This window comes from Budorcas taxicolor, chromosome X, assembly GCF_023091745.1.
Source record: "Budorcas taxicolor isolate Tak-1 chromosome X, Takin1.1, whole genome shotgun sequence".
Taxonomy (NCBI): Eukaryota; Metazoa; Chordata; class Mammalia; order Artiodactyla; family Bovidae; genus Budorcas; species Budorcas taxicolor.
Window position 1 is genome coordinate 140,774,002 of NC_068935.1, and position 19,182 is coordinate 140,793,183.

Sequence of the window (19,182 nt, forward strand, 5' to 3'; positions counted from 1 at the left end):
AGATCCCCTGGAGAAGGAAATGGCAACCCACTCCAGCCTTCTTGGCTGGAGAATCCCATGGACAGAGGAGCCTGGTGGGCTACAGTCCATGGGGTCGCAAAGAGTCGGACACGACTGAATGACGGAGCACGCCCACACACACACACACACACACACACGATGCAGAAAACAGATAATGAACAAGGACCTGCTGTCCAGCACAGGGAACTCTGCTCAATACTCTGTAATAACCTTATGGTTCCCAGGCAGAAGGGATAGTCAGGGAGTCTGGGATGGACATGGACACACTGCTGTATTTAACATGGAGAACCAGCGAGGACCTGCTGGACAGCACAGGGAACTCTGCTCCATGTCACGTGGCAGCCTGGATGGGGGGGAGTTTGGGGGAGAATGGGTACATGTGTATGGATGGCTGAGTCCCTTTGCTGTCCACCTGAAGCCATCACATTGTTAATCGGCTATACTCCAGCATAAAATAAAAAAGATTAAGAAACACAGAATAAAATTTGGCTTTCGGAAATTATGGCTGCAAACCAGTACCAACTCCTGTTTCATTGGGGGCGGGGGAACCTTCAGGAGTTCTGTAAAGAATGTGTGCTGACTTTGAATAAACTTAAAATCATGGAACTGGACCCTTCGAACAGGTGAATTTTATTGATTTGGATATTATCTCTTAATAAGCAAAATCTACCCTCAAAAAAATGTATGATTTGGATAAAGTTATGAATTTTTTTTTTTTTTTAAAGCTTGGAATCTTCAGCTTCAAAGATCAGCTGAATAAGCTGCACACAGTTCAGCTGGGCGCTGGGTGGGGCAGACGGCCCTTCTGAGTCCACTCGTCTAGACAGGCTTTCAAAAAAACAAAAACCAGTCATTCCCTCAAAATGCTGCGGGAGGGAAGCGGCATTCCATTGCACAGTCAACTCCTTCATTCTGTAAGATACTTATTTTTAAAAGACAAAAATAGAACAGATACTTCAGCACCCACCCAATTCTTCTAGTTACAGGCTATTAAAGTTACGCTGTCTCCTATCAAAGATACAAAGTGTATAATCACAAAAGAAAACCAGGAACACGGGAAGTTGCCAGCCCAACTCCCACTGCTAACAAATGTGAGACAAGGAGATGCCTCGAATTCCTGGTCTTGCACTGGGCTCCCTGAGAGAAGACAGGAGCTGCTCTGAACCTCGCCTGGTAACTCTTGACCCAGAGGCAAAGGTTGGTCTCTGTAACTTGATAACACGAGCTGGCCACTTTAAAAGTCGAAGCCGTAAACTGCAGTCGAGTCCGACTCTTTACAACCCCATGGACTGCAGCCCACCAGGCTCCTCTGTCCATGGGATTCTCCAGGCAAGAAGACTGGAGTGGGTTGCCATTTTCTTCTCCAGGGGAGCTCCCCGACCCAGGGATCGAACCCAGGTCTCTCGAACCTAGCCTCCCGGAGGCTAGACTTACATTTGGCTGTGCTGTGTCTCAGTTTGAACACACAGTATGTTTAGTCATGGCATGTGGGATGTAGTTAGCTGACCAGGGACGGAACCTGTGTCCCCCTGCACTGGGAGGGTGGAGTCTTTAACACTGTACCACCAGGGAAGTCCCAAGACACTGTTTTTGGAGGAAGCCAGTCCTAAAGGAAATCAGTCCTGAATATTCATTGGAAGGACTGATGCTGAAACTCCAATCCTTTGGCCACCTGATGTGACGAGCTGACTCACTGGAAAAGACCCTGATGCTGGGAAAGATTGAAGGCAGGAGGAGAAGGGGACGACAGGGGATGAGATGGTTGCATGGCATCACCGACTCGATGGACATGAGTTTGAGTATACTCCGGGAGTTGGTGATGGACAGGGACGTCTGGCGTGCTGCGGTCCGTGAGGTCGCAGAGAGTCGGACACGATTGAGCGACTGAAGTCTGCTGTGGAAACTGGGGAGGAGGGCAAAGACTGGAGCTTGCGGTCTAGTTGAAATGAACGCTGGTACAGCCACAGACAAGAGCTGAGATTCAAGGGGGCGGAGGAAACGGGGGCAGAGAAGGGCCGGCCTTTCGAAAGCCTTCCACCAAGTTCTTTGGGAGAGGCAGGTTCCAGGAAGTCATGGGGCAGACAGAGGGGAAGTGGCCTGGCTGATCTGAGCTCTGGTGTGTTTTCAGTTTGTTTCAGAGCTTTCCCTGTGGCCACAGAAGGCAGCAGGAAGAACCGAAAAAGAGGGGCCTGCAAACTCAAAGAGAAGAGAAAATGCTGCTTGGGGACGGGCGGGGATGGGGCTGGCAGAGGGCGGAAGAGCAGGGAGGACCACAGTGGGTGGGTGAAGCATCTGAGAGGGTCCTCCCGGTCCCCCTGCAGATAGGGGAACCCTGGCGGGTGTCCAGAGGGGTCTGTGGAGTTGCTTTGTTTTGGGGAGAAGCTGGTGACAAGTTCCGTGCTGGAGCCTCCGGACAAGCAGAGGATGTGGCATATGGTGGCTGGAAGGCTGTCTGTCCCCGAAACAAGATTCCTGTCTGCCTGCAACCTGTCCTTTTTTAAATTTTTTTAAATATTTATTTATTTTAATTTGGCTCAGCTGATAAAGAATCAGCCTGCCATGCGGGAGACCCGGGTTCAATCCCAGGGTGGGGAAGATCCCCTGGAGGAGGGAAGGGCAACCCACTCCAGTCTTCTTGCCTGGAGAATCCCATGGACAGACGAGCCTGGTGGGGCTACAGCTCATGCGGTCCAGAGAGTCGGACGTGATTGAATGACTAACACACACTCTTTAATTTATTTGGCCGAAACCTGGTCTCAGCTTGCTGCATGTGGCAACTACTTCCCTGACCAGGGGCCAAACCCAGGCCTCCTGTGCTGGGAGCGTGGACTCTTAGCCACTGGACCACCCAGGAAGTCCCCACCCAGAACTTTAGAATGCGGAGTTACTTGGAAAGAAAGTATTTGCAGAGGTGATGGACCGAAGGGTCTGAGATGAGGTTCCTCTTGGATGGGGGTGGCCCTAAACCCCATGACAGGGTCCTCCTAAGACACACAAGAGGAGAGACACGGACGCAGCGGAGAAGCCACGTGGAGACGGAGAGGCGGCCACCAGCCCAGGGATAGACGCCTGGAGCCCCCAGAAGCCACAAGAGGCGGGAAGGACCCTCCCCTGGAGCCTCTGCAGGGAGCCCAGCCCTGGGACACCCTGACCTCAGATGTCTGATCCCCAGGAGTCGGGGTGTCTTGTTCCTCGGGACTCGGGGTGTGTGTGTGGTGGGGGGATGGATGTCTGTAGTTTGAAGCCCCAGGTTTCCTCTGTTACTATAGATGCTGGAAGGTCACGCAGGTTGCAAGAGCCCCAGGGACGGACGCCTGGAGCCCCAAGAAGCAGGAAGAGGCAAGAAGAACCCTCCCCTGGAGACTCTGGACGGAGCTCAGCCCTGGGACACCATGACCTCAGACATCTGATCTCAGGGCTGGGGGAGGATGGATGGGTGTGGTTTGAAGCCACCTGGTTAGTAATGGTTTGTAACAACAGCTCCAGGAAGCCAACACAGGGGACCCCTGGACGTTCATGGAGACGGACCCCCAGCAAGCACCACCTTGGGGACACCCCCTCAAGCCCACAGCAGAAAGCTGTAGATGAAAGAGGCGCCTATGGGAGCCCCCAGCTCCAGAACGATAGCAAAATTCACCAGGATGAATGAGACCCTCCCTCCTTTGTCATGTCCAGCCAGCCTGTCAAAAACTGTTACTAACTGCCACTTCCTGCCTTTGTTCATCAACACACCATCTTGTCCAACTGGTCTGAAAATGGGACTCAAAGTGAGACTTGTTAAAAAAAAAATTCCTCTCAAGTTCCCCTCTTGGTTTTTATCATCTCTTAGGTTCCCTGAATTCTTCGTCGGTTCCGAGATCTCAAGCCTTCTGCTATCTTCATATCTCGGACAGTTGTCAACGTACCGATCACAGTTAGGTTGCTTGTCTTCTCCTGTTAAGGAGGTGAGAAAAAGGAGTTCCCTGGTGTTTCAGCGGTTGAGACGTCGCCTTCTAACACTCAGGTTTGATCCCTGGTCAGGGAATTAAGAGTGAAAAAACTGGCTTAAAAGCCAACATTCAAAAAACTAAGATCACGGATTCTGGTCCCATCACTTCCTGGCAAATACATGGGGAAAGAATGGAAATAGCGGCTGATTTTATTTTCTTGGGGCCTGAAACCACTGTGGACGCTGACTGCACCCATGAAATTCAAAGACGCTTGCTCCTTGGAAGAAAAGCTATGACCAACCTAGACAGCGTATTAAAAAGCAGAGACATTACTTTGCCAACAAAGATCTGTCTAGTCAGAGCTGTGGTTTTCCAGTGGTCATGTATGGATGTGAGAGTTGGACTATAAAGAAAGCTGAGCGCAGAATTGATGCCTTTGAACTGTGGTATTGGAGAAGACTCTTGAAATTCCCCTGGACTGCAAGAAGATCCAACCAGTCCATCCTAAAGGAGATCAGTCCTGAATATTCATTGGAAGGACTGATGCTGAAGCTGAAACTCCAACACTTTGGCCACTTGATGCATAGAACTAACTCATTTGAAAAGACCCTGGTGCTGAAAGATTGAGGGCAGGAGGAGAAGGGGACAACAGAGGATGAGATGGTTGGGTGGCATCACCAACTCGATAGAGTGAGTTTGAGCAAGCTCCGGGAGATGGTGATGGACAGGGAGGCCTGGCGTGCTGCAGTCCATGGGGTCGCAGAGTTTGTCAGACCCTCGTTAACAACTAAACAACAACCGCAGGGAACCAGATGCCACGTGACTAGGAGCTCGCATGCCAGAACTAAGACCTGGTGCAGTCAGATAAATACATCAATGAGGAATTTTTTTTAAAAGATACTGAAGCACATTAAACAATAAAGTCCCCCATGACCCCAGACTAGGGTAAGCACCCAGCCTTCCTTTTTGCCCAATGCGCGCAAACCGTGTTCTGGGCAAGCCCACGGGATCCGTGCATCTGTGAGGAAAGACAAACAGTGGTGGGTCTCCAAACGCCCCGGCCCGAGGCTGGCCCGGCTGGAGCCGGAGAGCGCAGTCATCACCCAGGACACACACACTGTTCTGCAAGCCCAGGCACGGCGGGTCGGTGCAGAGTCTGGACACGCCAGAGATCCGTTTTCAAAGGGCGACGCCACGCCAAGCCACCTGGGAAAGTCAAGTTCAACGCCGGCAACAAACAAAAAGCCACTGAAAGATGACATCTCCGTTCCTCAAGTTTGCCGAAAGTATGTGCTCTTTGCTCAGTCGTGTCTCTTTGCGACCCTGTGGACTGTAGCCCCACCAGGCTCTTCTGTCCATGGGATTCTCCAAGCAAGAATCCTGGAGTGGGCTGCCAGGCCCTTCTCCAGGGGATCTTCCCCACCCAGGGATTGAGCCCAGGTCTCCTGCGTGGCAGGTGGATATGTTACCCCTAGGACCACCCCAGCCATTCCTCAAGAGTCCTAATAAAAGCTGGTCACTCCGTCTCCACAGCCCACCTGTCAATCTCCCTTCCTTCAAGAATCCACCTGCTCTCAGTGTGGCTGGGTGGTTCCTGGGCTGGGCTGGCATCATTCACTGGCATCTCTTCTGGGCTGCAAACGCAGCAGCCTGGAATCCCGACCCTGAGAGGTCACACTGCTTCCAAACTAAGAACTTCCGTGGTGGCTCAGCCGGTAAAGAATCCGCCTGCGATGCGGGAGACCGGGATTCGATCCATGGGTTGGAAAGATCCCCCTGGAGAAGGGAAAGGCTACCCACTCGAGTATTCTGGCCTGGAGAATCCCATGGGCTGTACAGTCCATGGGGTTGCAAAGAGGCAGACATGACTGGGCGACTTTCACACACACACACACACCTGGGAACTACCTTCGAGCTGACTCAACGGTCAAGCCAGGCACTGAGTCCCAGAACAGAGCATGGGTTTCCCGTCCTAAGAGGCAGCGGGCCTCAGCTTTCATCCAGTTATTTGTCAACATGCAAAGAACCAGAGTGTTTTCAACAGCCAGAAGGGTCCCCCCTCCCCGGCCCTTGGCCAGAAACCTTCCTGCATATACGGGTGTGTGTGCTCCAACTCATGTGGGCAGAAAGAAAAACCCACGAAATTGCTGGACAATTAAAAGCAACCGCTTTCTTCCTGCACAAAGGCAGACCTTACCCAGGAGGTCGAGAGCCAAGTCCACCCAACTGCACACCCAACCGTGAACAGCATCCCAGGTGCTAGACGGCGATCCTAAGGGTGATGTCAAAAGCAGTCGTCCCGGGCATTTTTACTTCTGCTTTTAAAGGAAACCAGGCCAATTGTCCCGAAATGGACACCTCTTAGAAACAGGCTTCTGGGAGAACACTATGAAGAGTCCTTAAAAAAAAAAAACTAGGAATACCACAACTGAGTCAACACAATACCCCAAAATCTGTTATCAAAAAAAAGCCAAGTAACCTTTTTGAGGATCAAGTAAATGAACGTCACTGTGAGTAAAATCACATCCCAACAGTAACTATTTTCATTCAAGCATCCACATAACCCTCTGACTCCTTGGTGGAGTTGTTTTTTTTTTGTAATAACGGGTAAATTTGCTAATTTTTTTTTTTTATGAAGGTGTGAAGGATAAATGGAAACTGTCACTCAAGTAGAATTTCCCAAAAATGAAACTGTGGTTTCCCACGTTAAACACAGCAGTGTGTCCATGTCCATCCCGAACTCCCTGACTATCCCTTCCCCCTGGAGACCATAAGGTGATTGGAGAGCACGGAGCGGAGCTCCCTGTGTTATACAACAGGTCCTGAGGCGAAGAGCCGACTCACCGGAAAACACCCTGACGCTGGGGGAGATGGAGGGCAGGAGGAGAAGGGGGCGACAGAGGACGAGATGGCTGGATGGCATCACCGACTCGATGGACCTGAGTTTGAGCAACCTCCGGGAGTTGGTGGTGGACAGGGAGGCCTGGCGGGCTGCAGTCCACGGGGTCGCAAAGAGTCAGACACGACTGAGCGACTGAACCGAACTGATGTTGGTGAGAAGTTTTCAACCTGAACTAAATAACTTTTTTTTTTGAGGAGGGGGAAGGAATTGCTCCCAAACATAAGCTGGTTCACTATCCACCTCTTCCCTGCTTCCTGCAAGGCCCAGGGCTAAGCGCGCGCGCGTGCACGTGCACACACACACACACACACACACACACACACACACACACCACCCCCCCACCCCCCCGCAGAGCCCTGCTTCCATCACACACACACACACACACCCCCACCGCCGCAGAGCCCTGCTTCCATCTGTCCCTCACTCAGACTCCGGGCGCCCTCACCACGACAAAGGCCGGCTTTCTCTGCAGCCGAGCCCCGCTGGCCACACCCAGCCTCCCATGTGCTGGCCCCTTTGTTCGGAGGAGAGGCTCCCCAGAGACGGAGCCAGCGGGGTGAAGCCATCCGTTCAAGTCATCGTCCGCCTTTTCACAGGAACCCCAGGGAGGCTTCCCTCCAAAGCCCTCCCCCGCGATGGGCTGCCTCATCAAGCAAGTGTCCACACGAACCATCTGGAGAGAACTCAGAGACCAGCAGAAACCCAACTACGTTCAGCAACATGGAACTGAACTCCATTTCTCATACAAGGTTAAAAAGCACATTGTATTTCCTTCCGAACCACCTGCCCAGTCCCCCGGCTCTTGGAAAGAGATGCGCTTGAACTGAATTATTTCATCTGGTGGCTGACTCGCCATTAGACTTTATTGGTGCTTCTCTCTTGGGTATTCCTTTGGAAAACGGGTGTGGACTCACCTATGTTAATGTACTGTTTACAGATTATCAGATAAAGTCAAGCTGATCATTCCTCACCTCATACTTAGAAATGTCTCTTCAGTTCAGTTCAGTCACTCAGTCCCACTCTGCGACCCCGTGGACTGCAGCACGCCAGGCCTCCCTGTCCATCACCAGCTCCCTGTCCATCACAAACTCATGTCCATCGAGTCGGTGATGCCATCCAGCCATCTCATCCTCTGTCGTCCCCTTCTCCTCCTGCCTTCAATCTTCCCCAGCATCAAGGTCTTTTCCAGTGAGTCAGCCCTCCGCATCAGGTGGCCAAAGGATTGGAGCTTCAGCTTCAGGAATTTAGCAAAAAAAATGCAGCATTCTGTCTACCCAATCCACCAAAGCATCGGAGATCCCAGCCCTGAAATGTGGGGGAGGCTATTTCTGCAATTCAGAGTAGCTCACAAGCATTCATTAATTTCCCTTGTGACTCAGACCATAAAGGATCAACCTGCAAAGGCAGGAGACTGGGGTTCGATCCCTGGGTCGGGAGGATCCCCTGGAGAAGGGAATGCCTGGAGAAACCCATGGACAGAGGAGCCTGGTGGGCCATAGTCCATGAGGTCGGAAAGAGTGAGACACGCCTGAGCTACTGACAGAGAAATACACAAGTATCTGTAGTGTTGGTTTTGTTATTCTTTGAAGGGTAACCTCAGAAAAACCAAAACAGCCTACCAAGTCTGCCGATGGACATGAGTTTAGGAAACTCGAGGAGACAGTGAAGGACTGGGAAGCCTGGCGTGCTGCAGTCCATGGGGTCAGACAGGACTTCCCGACTGAACAAAGCTTACACAAAAAACGGGAAGTAAATGGACTCGTGATGTTCAACCGAGCGACACTCTAAAGGCTCCTTGCGAAAAAGCCTCCCCTCCATCACCCGCGTCTCCGCCGCCCAGGTGGATATGGATACGAGCGCGGTCTCTGCGATTCCACGCGGCTGCCTGCCCGACATCCCCACTCCGAGACCAGTGGCTCAGAGCTGCATGTCTAAAGGCGCATCCCGGAGCCAGAAGCTCCTCCTCGAAGGGAAGGTTTTGCGTCTTATCCAGGAGCAGTCCTGGGGCTGGGGCCCTCCTGTAACATTCAGAACTGGTTCTGCTTGTCCAGCACCAGGAAGCAGCCTGCCTGGTGGAGGTGGCAATTAGTGGTGGACACTCCGATACAGCCTGACAGCCTCACATGGTCATGAATACCTTCCCCCCTGCGCACACGTGCCCACCTCCAGCCCCATCTTTTGGTCTGTCCCATTTTTCGTAAGGAAGAGCTTTTCTTTTTTTTTTTTTTTTAAGTATTTATTTATTTGGCTGCGAAGGGTCTTAAATTGTCCCAAGACTTTCCCCAGTGGCTCAGATGGTGAAAAATCTGCCTGCGAATCGGGAGACTCAGGTTCGATTTCTGGCTTGGGACGATCCCCTGGAGGAGGGCATGGCAACCCACTCCGGGATTCTTGCCTGGGGAATCCCGCAGAGGAGCCCAGTGGGCTACAGTCCAGGGGGCTGCAAAGAGTCGCTTGCCACTGAGTGACGAACACGCTCACTTTTGCAAAAGAGTCGGACACGACTCACCATCCTGCTGGGATGGTAAATGGAGATGAAACCTCTAAGGAGTAAGGATGTCCTTAGGGTGGAGCTCTAATCCAGGAGAGCCTGTCTACATGTCCTCAGGAGAGGAGACCCCAGAGATGACACTTCCTTCTTCTCTCTGTCTCTCACCTCAAACCCCAATCAGCTCACATCCTGAGCGTCTGGGGAGGACACCCCGAAATGCCCTGGTCATCTCCCTTTCTTCCCAGAGACCTCTGTGAAAAATCCAGGGAGATGCTTGTGGTCTTCCCTGAGACCGGAGCTCCCAAAAAAGTGAGCCTTGCTTTTTCCCAGTATTGACTGGTTCTTCCCGGCAAGAAAAACCACGTGCAGTTTCAACAAAAAGAGGACAAAGGGAAACGTTTTCGAATGGTCTGAGGGTGGTGACATGTGGGTGTCTAAAAAAAAAAAAACAACTTGGGGAAAATACCAGGAAAGCCCCACAGCGTGATGCCCAAAGCAAATGAGGAAGTTTTCCTGAGAATCGCGAATGTGGCTTTTTTTTTCCTTTTCTCTTCTCTCCCCAACAGGAAGGACAAGATGGGTACAAGGGTCAAGTGACCCAGGGAGGGGATGGTCACGCCTGGGTCACAGACTGTTCTGGCCCTTTCCTTAGAGACGGACTTGACCTCCTCGGTGGTCCCCACCCGAGAAGCAAGGCTGACATCAGCATCACCCACCATGTCCTGATGTACATAGATGACCCAGGAGGGGGTCAAGGAGGCTTTGTCCCCAGCCCCAGGGGGACAGGTGTTCTCCCGGGAGGATTCTGCAGCTGCTGCTGCTGCTAAGTCATTTCAGTCGTGTCCGACTCTGTGCGACCCCATAGACGGCAGCCCACCAGGCTCCCCCGTCCCTGAGATTCTCCAGGCAAGAACACTGGAGTGGGTTGCCATGTCCTTCTCCAATGCATGGAAGTGAAAGTGAAGTTGCTCAGTCGTGTCCGACCGTCAGCGACCCCATGGACTGCAGCCTTCCAGGCTCCCTCATCCATGGGATTTTCCAGGCAAGAGGACTGGAGTGGGGTGCCGTCGCCTTCTCCGTGGGAGGATTCTAGGACATGGCAACTTGATGGTGTTACTGGAGACAACCACCTGTAGCCCCAAAGGCAGGTCAACCTTTGACCTCAAGGGAAGGTAGGTCAACCCCAGTCTTACGGACTAAATGTGCACGTCCCTTCAAAACGCTCAGGTAGAAGTCCAAACACCACCCACCCACACACACACCCACCCACACAGACACGTGATGGTGTCTTGAGGTGGCTCTCTGGTACGGGATGAAGCTGAGAATAATTCACGAGGAAGGGATTACCATTTTTTAGGAGACAGCTCTGAGCAAAATCCAACCACCCTGACTTTGAACTTCCAGCCTCCAGAACCGTGAGAAGCTGATCTGTGTTGCTGATAAGATACCCCATGGATAGTGTTCCTGGTGGGCCCATGCCCCACCAAGACACCAAGGTCGGCATGGATTCAAGATGGTACCCGCTGGCCTGACCACATGGGAAGCTGGTGGAGACCCTGCCCCATGGAGCTCTGCCCGGCAGTGAATGAGAGACGCCTCATCTTCTGAAGGGGCTTCCCCAGGTGGCCGTAGTGCTAAAGCATCCAGCTGCCCGTGCAGGAGACGTCAGGGACGCGGATTCGATCCCTGGGTCGGGAAGATCCCCCTGGAGAAGTAAACAGCAACCCACTCCAGCGTTCTTGCCATGGAAAGAGATAGCCTGGCGGGCTACAGTCCACGGGGTCACAAAGAATCGGACACGACTGAGTGACGGGCATTCTGGCTTCAGACATCTTCTGCGTGGGATAACAATAACCTTGGAAAACACATGTCTGACATGGAACCGGGGGTCCTCGACCTCCAAGGATTTTAGGCCAACCCATTATTCACAGACCAAGCTCCAAAGTCACGGAGAAAGCAACTCCTCAGTCCTCTCTGGGAGTTGTATGAGCTTCCCGGGGCGCCTACAATGTGGGGGCTTAACAACCATACAATCCACCCTCCCCCAGCCCTGGAGACCAGACGTCTGAGGTCAGGGTGTCCCAGGGCTGGGCTCCCTGCAGAGGCTCCAGAGGAGGGTCCTCCCCGCCTCTTCCAGCCTCCAGGGGCTCCAGGCGTCCGTCCCTGGGCTGGTGGCCGCCTCCCTCCCGTCTCTGCCTCTGCGTCCACATGGCTTCTCCTCTGCGTCCGTGTCTCTCCTCTGTGTGTCTTATAAGGACCGTCACTGGGGTTTAGGGCCACCCCCATCCAGGAGGAACGTCATCTCAGACCCTTCAGTTCATCACGTCTGCAGAGACCCTGTTTCAAGGTAAGGTCCCACTGTGAGGGGACGTAATTTTCGTGTGTGTCCGTGGCCGAGGGTCTAGCCTACTCAGGACCAGAGGTTTCGTGTGGCCGTACCTGTGGGTTGTTAACGCATCCCTGCCTCCGTCCTTCCGCAAGTGAGAATGAAAATGCGATTGATTTTCGTTGCACATTTCTACTCCTGGATGGCCCTCCCCTCCCGTACTTTTCTCTCCTCAGGCTAGTTTTCCTTTTCTTTCTCCCGAGCAGGGAACCATCGCGTCTGCACCTCCCAGGCTTCTCTTGAAGCAAAGTGTCAGTCGCTCAGTCATGTCTGACTCTTGGCAACCCCACGGACTGTAGCCCACCGGGCTCCTCCGTCCATGGGATGCTCCAGGCAGGAATACTGGAGTGGGTTGCCATTTCCTTCTCCAGGGGAATCTTCCCAACCCAGGGATCGAACCCGGGTCTCCTGCATTGGCAGGTAGCTTCTTTATGCGCTGAGCTACAACCCTTGGAGATGAAAAGTTTACAAAGGCCCTGCCCCGCGGAGATGGAAGCCGAGAATGCAGAGTCTATGCGAGGATGACAACACGGAACAGGCAAAACCGTGGAGACAGACAGCAGGCGGGGTTCTCAGCAGCCAGAAGAGCAAGAGATGGCTGCGGTGGGGGGTGGGGATGACTGCGAGAGAGTCGCCTTTGCGGGGGACAAAAAACGTTCTGCAAAGTCACAGAGGCGAGGGCCTCGAGGGCGAGGATCTGTAAATATGCAAAAGGCCAGTGGACGGTTCCCTTGAAAACAGTTCCTTTCACGTTACATCAATGTCACTGCAGTCTTTAAAAAAGAAACAGAGCCTTCCCTGGTGGTCTAGGGGTCAAGACGCCATGCTTCCAACACGGGGGGTACAGGTTCGATCCCTGGTCAGGGAACTAAGTTCCCACAAGCCACACAGCATGCCCAAAGAGTAAAAAAATGAATAAACGTTTTTTGTTCTTTTTTTTTTTTTAATGAGGACAAAGAGCCTACAGGACTTCTGTAAGAAGCAATATTCTTTTCTGGTCCTTTACCTAACTTGCGAGGTTGCCGTGATGCTCCCAGGATGAAAGCATCCTCCACACCCACGCAAGGTGAGTTAAGATTAAAAGGTGCACACAGACAGTATCGTGGCACCAGAAACCACATTCCCTCCTAACGGCAGCTCCCGTCAACACGGCCCGGACAAGGAGTCGCTTCACCAGCACGGGAGATCTCGCCCGTCGGGATTCCACCGGCCACGGAGGTTATGTTTGTGTTGTGGTTTGGGAGCAGAACGTGGGAGGGAACGTCCACGTGGGAGGGAGAGAAAGATTAGGGTCGATTCTGGGGAACCAAGAGGCGTAGCAGCTGAGAGGAAAACAATCGTAAGAGAGAAGAGTACGGGTTTAATTATTCACTACGGAAGGACTCCCAGATCGTAAGAACACACGGCTTTCTGACAGTGTGACGCTACGCTAAAACAAACAACCAAACAAAAAGTCAGATGTGAGCACACTCCTGTGATCAGGGAATGAGTTACACACACTACACACACATACACACACACATACCCCCTTCTCACACACTCAAAAGAGCTTCCATGAAAAGTGGGCACAGTGATCGGGGCTATGCTCTCTCAACACGATATGGAACCCATTCCAACATCCTGGTTCGTTTTCTAAAAAAATAAAAGATAAAAAGCTTAGTATTTTATACTGGAATATAGCCGATCAACAATGTTGGGACAGTTTTAGGTGGACAGCAAAGGGACTCAGCCGTACATATACGTGTATCCACTCTCCCCCAAACTCCCCTCCCACCCAGGCTGCCACGTGACACTGAGCAGAGTTCCCTGTGCTGGACAGCAGGTCCTTGCTGGTTCTCCATGTTAAATACAGCAGTGTGTCCATGTCCATCCCAAACTCCCTGACTGTCCCTTCCCCAATCCTTCCCCCTGGTGACAATAAGGTTACTACAGAGTATTGAGCAGAGTTCCCTGTGCTGTCCAGGGGGTCCTTGTTGGTTCTCCATGTTAAATACAGCGGTGTGTACATGTCCATCCCAGACTCCCTGACTATCCCTTCCCCCATCTTCCCCCTGGTGACCATAAGGTTATTACAGAGTACTGAGCAGAGTTCCCTGTGCTGTCCAGCAGGGCCTTGTTGCTAATCGACTTTAAATATAGCCGTATGTACAGCCAACATCCTCGTTTTGATATCATATGATAGCTAAAGAAGATGTCACAGGAGGGAAAGCTTTGTGATTGAAACACGAATCTAGGTGTGGGTTTTGGGAATCCCCTGCGCTCCTACGATTATTCCAAAACATTTCTTGCTCACGGCAAGAAATCAAGCGTGGCTGCAAACCATTCCTGCTGTAACTGAGCCTGAGTTTCCCAATCCAGGAAATCGGTTTAGCCAAGATGGTACCCCACCCCACCCCCGACGCTCCAAGCCCTTTAAAAGATGCCCTTCATGGACTTCCGTGGTAGTCCAGTGGATAAGACGCCACACTCCCAATGCAGGGGGCCCAAGTTCGCTCCCTGGTCGGGGGACTAGATCCCACAAGCCACAGCTAAGACCTGGCACCGCCAAATAAATAAACATTTTTAAAATAAAGAAAGAAAAATGCCCTTGGTGAGATTTTTCACCAACACAAGCTGAGGTTTCTTCCAAGCTCTTTGAATTCGTGGAGAACTAGTCAACAATTCTGGAGTTTCCCAGAGAGGGTTTATCCCGGAGCGCAGAACAAGAGCATCTGATCACTGACTGCTAACTGACTGTCCTCCTGAGTCAAGCTCTCCAAGATGTTGTGGCCTCCCCATGAACTGGGCCGTCTGCTGCCAGCTGGCTTCTGAGGTCACAGTCCCTCCGCCCAGCAGCGGGGAGGCAGGGGGGCAGAGAGGGGTGTCCCACCATCTGAGAAGCCCTGGCCCCTTTTTTCTTGCTAAATCTGGCATAAGCACACCTGTGCCCCACCTGCGAAGTTCCACTTGCACTGAGAGATCAAACGTCATCACAACCATCCCTGGGGGATGGTGAGTCAGAAATTCAGTCCCACAGGTCACTCCCCCAGGGCTCAGCTCACAGGTAAAAGGAAAAGATGGGGAAAAAAAATGTGCACTGTAAGAAAATAGAAAAGCTGACCCACGGGAGTGGCCATGCGGCCAGTTGAAAATGCCTCACTGTGTGAGGCCAGGGCTCTAACACACCCTTCAGGGTGGTGGCTCAGTTGGTAACGATTCTGCCTGCCAATGCAGGAGACCCGGGTTCAACCCCTGGGTCGGGAAGATCCCCTTGGAGAAGGGAGTGGCAACTCACTGCAGTATTCCTGCCTGGAGGATCCCCAGGGACAGGGGAGCCTGGCGGGCGACAGTCCAGGAGGCTGCAGAGAGTCGGACACAACAGCGCGAGTGACACATTCAGGCTGGGGAACGGGTCCGGCCATGCTGACTCATTCTGGAAGTTTCCGAGGGGGTGGGGCCTGTGATAATGGCTGAGAGGCTTGTGGGAGCGGTTAGTTTGTGTTTTGTGTGTGGGCTCCTTTCATGTCCTGCAGAAAGGCCTTTCTCAGCTGCAAGAGTGCGCACAGACAGTTCACAGACACCAGGGGAGCCTGTCTGTGATGGGGGCTGGTGAGGCATGGGTCTGTGAGCCGTGAAAAGGGAAACTGCAGTTTCCCCGAGTGGAAACTTAGGATGAAGTTTCCTAAGGCTAGTCTGGACTGCATTCTAACAGCAGGCAGCCTCTCACTTTTGTCCGGGACACCTTATGATATCAAGTTACTGGAAACTGTGACACCTCCGGAGGGGTTAGGACTTCTTCAAGCTTATTCTGAGTTTCTTAGCATCTCAGGCCGTGCCTTTAATGTTAAAAGATTCTCTCACACAAATCTTCTAACATTAAAGAAAAAGGTCTTGGCAAAAGGTGATTTCAAAACAAATGTGATTTCAAAACAAAAAGTCAGCAGGATACCAATGGCTGATTCATGTTGAAGTTTGACGGAAAACAACAAAATTCTGTCAAGCAATTATCCTTCATTAAAAAAATAAATAAATAAAAGTCAGCAAAGCTCCAAAGTGACACACACACACACACACACACACACCCTGGTCCCACACCTGAGCTAGCGCAACATCCTGAATATGGATGACCTGGCTCTCCCTTCATACCCTTGGAACCCACAGGAAGTTATCCTTGAACACAAGCATCTTCTTCATTAAGAGAGGCAAAGAGAGCTCGTCTTACCCTACCTGGCCCCACTCCGTCCCCAGAAGCGGTGATGCTCTTATTTTTAAGGACCAGATGACTCATCGGGGCTCCCCATGCCCACCAGGCAAGTGCCCACAGTGTCCCCAGGGAGCTGCAGACACTAGGCTACGTCACGGGCCGCAGTCCACCCACCTGCCCCCGGGGGGCCCCGCCAGACACCCTGGCATCTTTCAGGAGAGACTGGCTTCAGTGCCCCATACAGATCCAATTGCCAGAGCTGTGTGCCAAGGGGCCGGCAGGGCCTCCACCAACTTTCCATTGTTGATGTATGTTTTACAGCTAGTGGTGGGGTGGGGGGTGGTGGTGGCTGCCGCCCGCCCACCATCTGGGGTTTCTCACCTCCTCTGCTGCCCTGCAAAAAAAAAAAAAAAACCACACACACACAAACACGGGCAGCTTCTTAAATCAGCCCAGTGGAGTGCCCCAGAGGGAGGATGAGAGAGACAGAGAGAGAGAGAGAGAGAGAGAGAGAGAGAAGACAAACAAGGTGAGAGACACAGAGAGAGTGAAAACAGGACAGAGATGAAATTGAGAGGGAGGGACAGACAGAGACAGGAAAGGCAAGAGACAGACGGAGACAGAGAAGACGGAAGGAGCAAGAGCAGAACCGGGCAGACAGGGAGAGGAGGTGAACGGCAGGACAGACGGAGGGTGCCATTCATTCACTCTATCCCAAACCAGGCTTCTTGGGGACCCCTTCCTCACTGCTGACCTCACATGGCCAAGAGGTTACAGAAAAAAGGGGAAGTTTCAAGGCCACTCTGGCTGTGCCCTTTGGTCTTATGAAGCCTCAAGCATGACCCTGAACTCAGTGCTTCCTCCCTTGAAAAAGAGGGTGGTGATGGTGGTGGGTGTCAAGTTGCTAAGTCACGTCTGACTCTTTGGGGGTGACCCCATGGACTGCAGCACACCAGGCTCCCCTGTCCTTCACTGTCCAGTATTCTCGTCTCTCCACAACCCCACAACAACATGAAAAAGGCAAAAGAGGGACAGATAGGCACAAGGCCCTTAGCCACAAAGAGTTGTCAAGAAGTCACAGGCTGGCTTGAGCCCCCGGGGCTGAATGAAGCGGCCTTGTGGGGTTGGGACATTCTAAGCACTCGAGGGTGGACTCCAGAAACCAACATGTCTGGGGACCGAGGTGCCCAGGGACCGGGACACTTTACCTATTCAGTTGCGTAGGAGTGGTCAGGTACAAAGGTGGAGGTGGAAGGTTAGTGTTGCATTAAAAAAAAAAAAAGAAGAAATGCCAAGTTTCAAAGGTACACAGGAAAAGTACCACGATGTAAGGAAACGTGTAGTCTGCTGTTGTCTACCTACAATGCCGTCCACTGCCCCCCAAAACTCCATGGGCCACCCCAGATGGTCAAATGCATACAGGAAAAGAACTGCGATGTAAGGAACCTCCCCCCAGAACGGCACGGGGGCACTCCAGAATTCTAAAGTCCAAGCGGGAGCATCCTGACGCTGGACAGGGGAAGGGGACCCTGACCGAGGTGGAATCGGCAGGTGTCTCTACGGACGCTGCCTGTGTGCCCAAGAGTCCCGGCCCCGGTGGGGGGCGGGGTGGGGAGCGCCCGCGCGAGACCACCAGTGTGAATTAATCCCCGGCAGGCTTTGTGACGTCGGGGTTGGGGGGGGGCGCGGTGGTGAGGGCGGCCAGACAAGGAGATGGTTGCTGCGGGGCACCGCGCGGTGTGTATGTGTGTGGGGGGGATCTCAATAAAGATACTTTGAAAGATCTAGAGAGTGCGCCCGCAAGTGGGGAGACGAGATCTCAAGGGGCGGGGTGGGTGAGCCTTCTAAATCGAGGAGCGCTGGGGAGGGGTGGGGGAAGACAGTCCAGAGAAGGGGATGGTTGCGGGGGGGGTAGGGGGGGGCGGGTGTACCGGGCGGGAAATCCCAATAAAGAGACTTTGAAAGATCCTGAGAGAGTGCCCGCAGCTGGGGTGGCTCTTAAGGACCAAGCAGGAGAGGTCCTCTAAATCGAGGAGCGCTCGGGACGTGGGGCGCAGTCCAGACGTGGGGAAGGATGCGGGGGACGGGGGCCTCTGAGGGGCTGGGAGGTGGAGAGAGATGTAAATAAAGAGAGTTTGGACGATCGGGAGAGAGGGAAGGCTCTCCAAGACCAGGGGCGTCGCGGGGGAGAAGCCCTCCAAGTGTAGGGGCGCTCGGGGACCCCCGCGTAGGCAGGCGGGGAGAGACCGCGCCAGCAGGGCGCGCCCCGGGAGCCGGTGCTGGAGGGGCGAGCGCACGCGACGCTTTTGTGTGCGGGCCCGAGTCCCCCCCGGGGGCGGCAGCGGCGCAGAGAACTCACCCACGGTGGCCCGCATGTGGAAGTCGTCCGGCCGGTAGGCGAGAGGCTCAGGCTCGGGCGCGCCCGCGGTGGGCTCCGCGGGTCCTTCTTGGGGGCCGGCGGCGTCCGCCTCGGCCAGGGCGCGCGCCTCCATGTGGAGCGCGCAGAGGTCCCGGGGAGCGCGGGGCGCGGGGAGGGGTCCGCGCGGGGCCGGGCTCCTGCGGACGCAGCCTCGGAGGGCGGCGCGGAGGCGGCGGCATCAGCCGGGCCCCGCCATGAGCGTCCCGGGAGGTGGCCGAGCACGCCGGGGACAAAGGCGCGGCGCGGCGCGGCGATCAGTGCAGGGGCGGCGGGAGGGAGCAGCCCCCGACCTCCAGGGGCGGCGGGGGCGCGGCCCGGGAGCGCGGCGGCGGCGGCGGTGGCAGCGAGGCGGGGTCCCGGGGGCCGCGGGCGCCGGGCTGCGCGTGCATTCCTCGGGGCACGCGAGCACCGCCCCTAACGCCGGCCGCGGCGAGCGCGCTGCTCCGAGGGAGGGAAGAGCCAGCGGAAGCGGGCTGGGCGGGGCCGCGAGCGCGCTCCCTGCGCCCGCCCCGGGCGCCGGCCCCGACCCTGCGCGCGCGGCGAGGGCGTAGACCCGCCTCGGCTGGCCGCGCCTCCGCTAGCCACGCCCCTTCCTACTTAAGTTGGCCTATGGCCCGCCTCAGCCCCGCCCCTCCTCCGCTAAGCCACACCCCTTCTCACTATATATTCGCCTATGACCCGCCCCCGTTGGCCGCGCCTCCGCTAGCCACGCCCCTCCCTACTCTACGTTCGGCTACGCCCCGCCTCCGCTGGTCGCACCTCCCCTGGCAGCGCCCCGCTAAGCCCCGCCCCCTCTGCTCTCGGTTTCGGCCCGTCTCTGCTAGCCCCGTCTCGGACGGCCACGCCTCCGT

The 19,182-nt window shown here is 54.2% G+C and overlaps 1 protein-coding gene across 1 annotated transcript in view; it reads right to left on the reverse strand.

The window, feature by feature from the left end:
* The window catches only part of PRKX (protein kinase cAMP-dependent X-linked catalytic subunit), a 55,284-nt gene extending 36,880 nt beyond the window's left edge, over positions 1-18,404 (reverse strand). Inside the window, exon 1 of the mRNA XM_052663613.1 lies at positions 18,272-18,404. Coding sequence (XP_052519573.1) covers positions 18,272-18,404 — 133 coding nt within the window. The remainder of the gene's footprint in view (positions 1-18,271) is intronic.
* Positions 18,405-19,182: the final 778 nt, after the last annotated feature.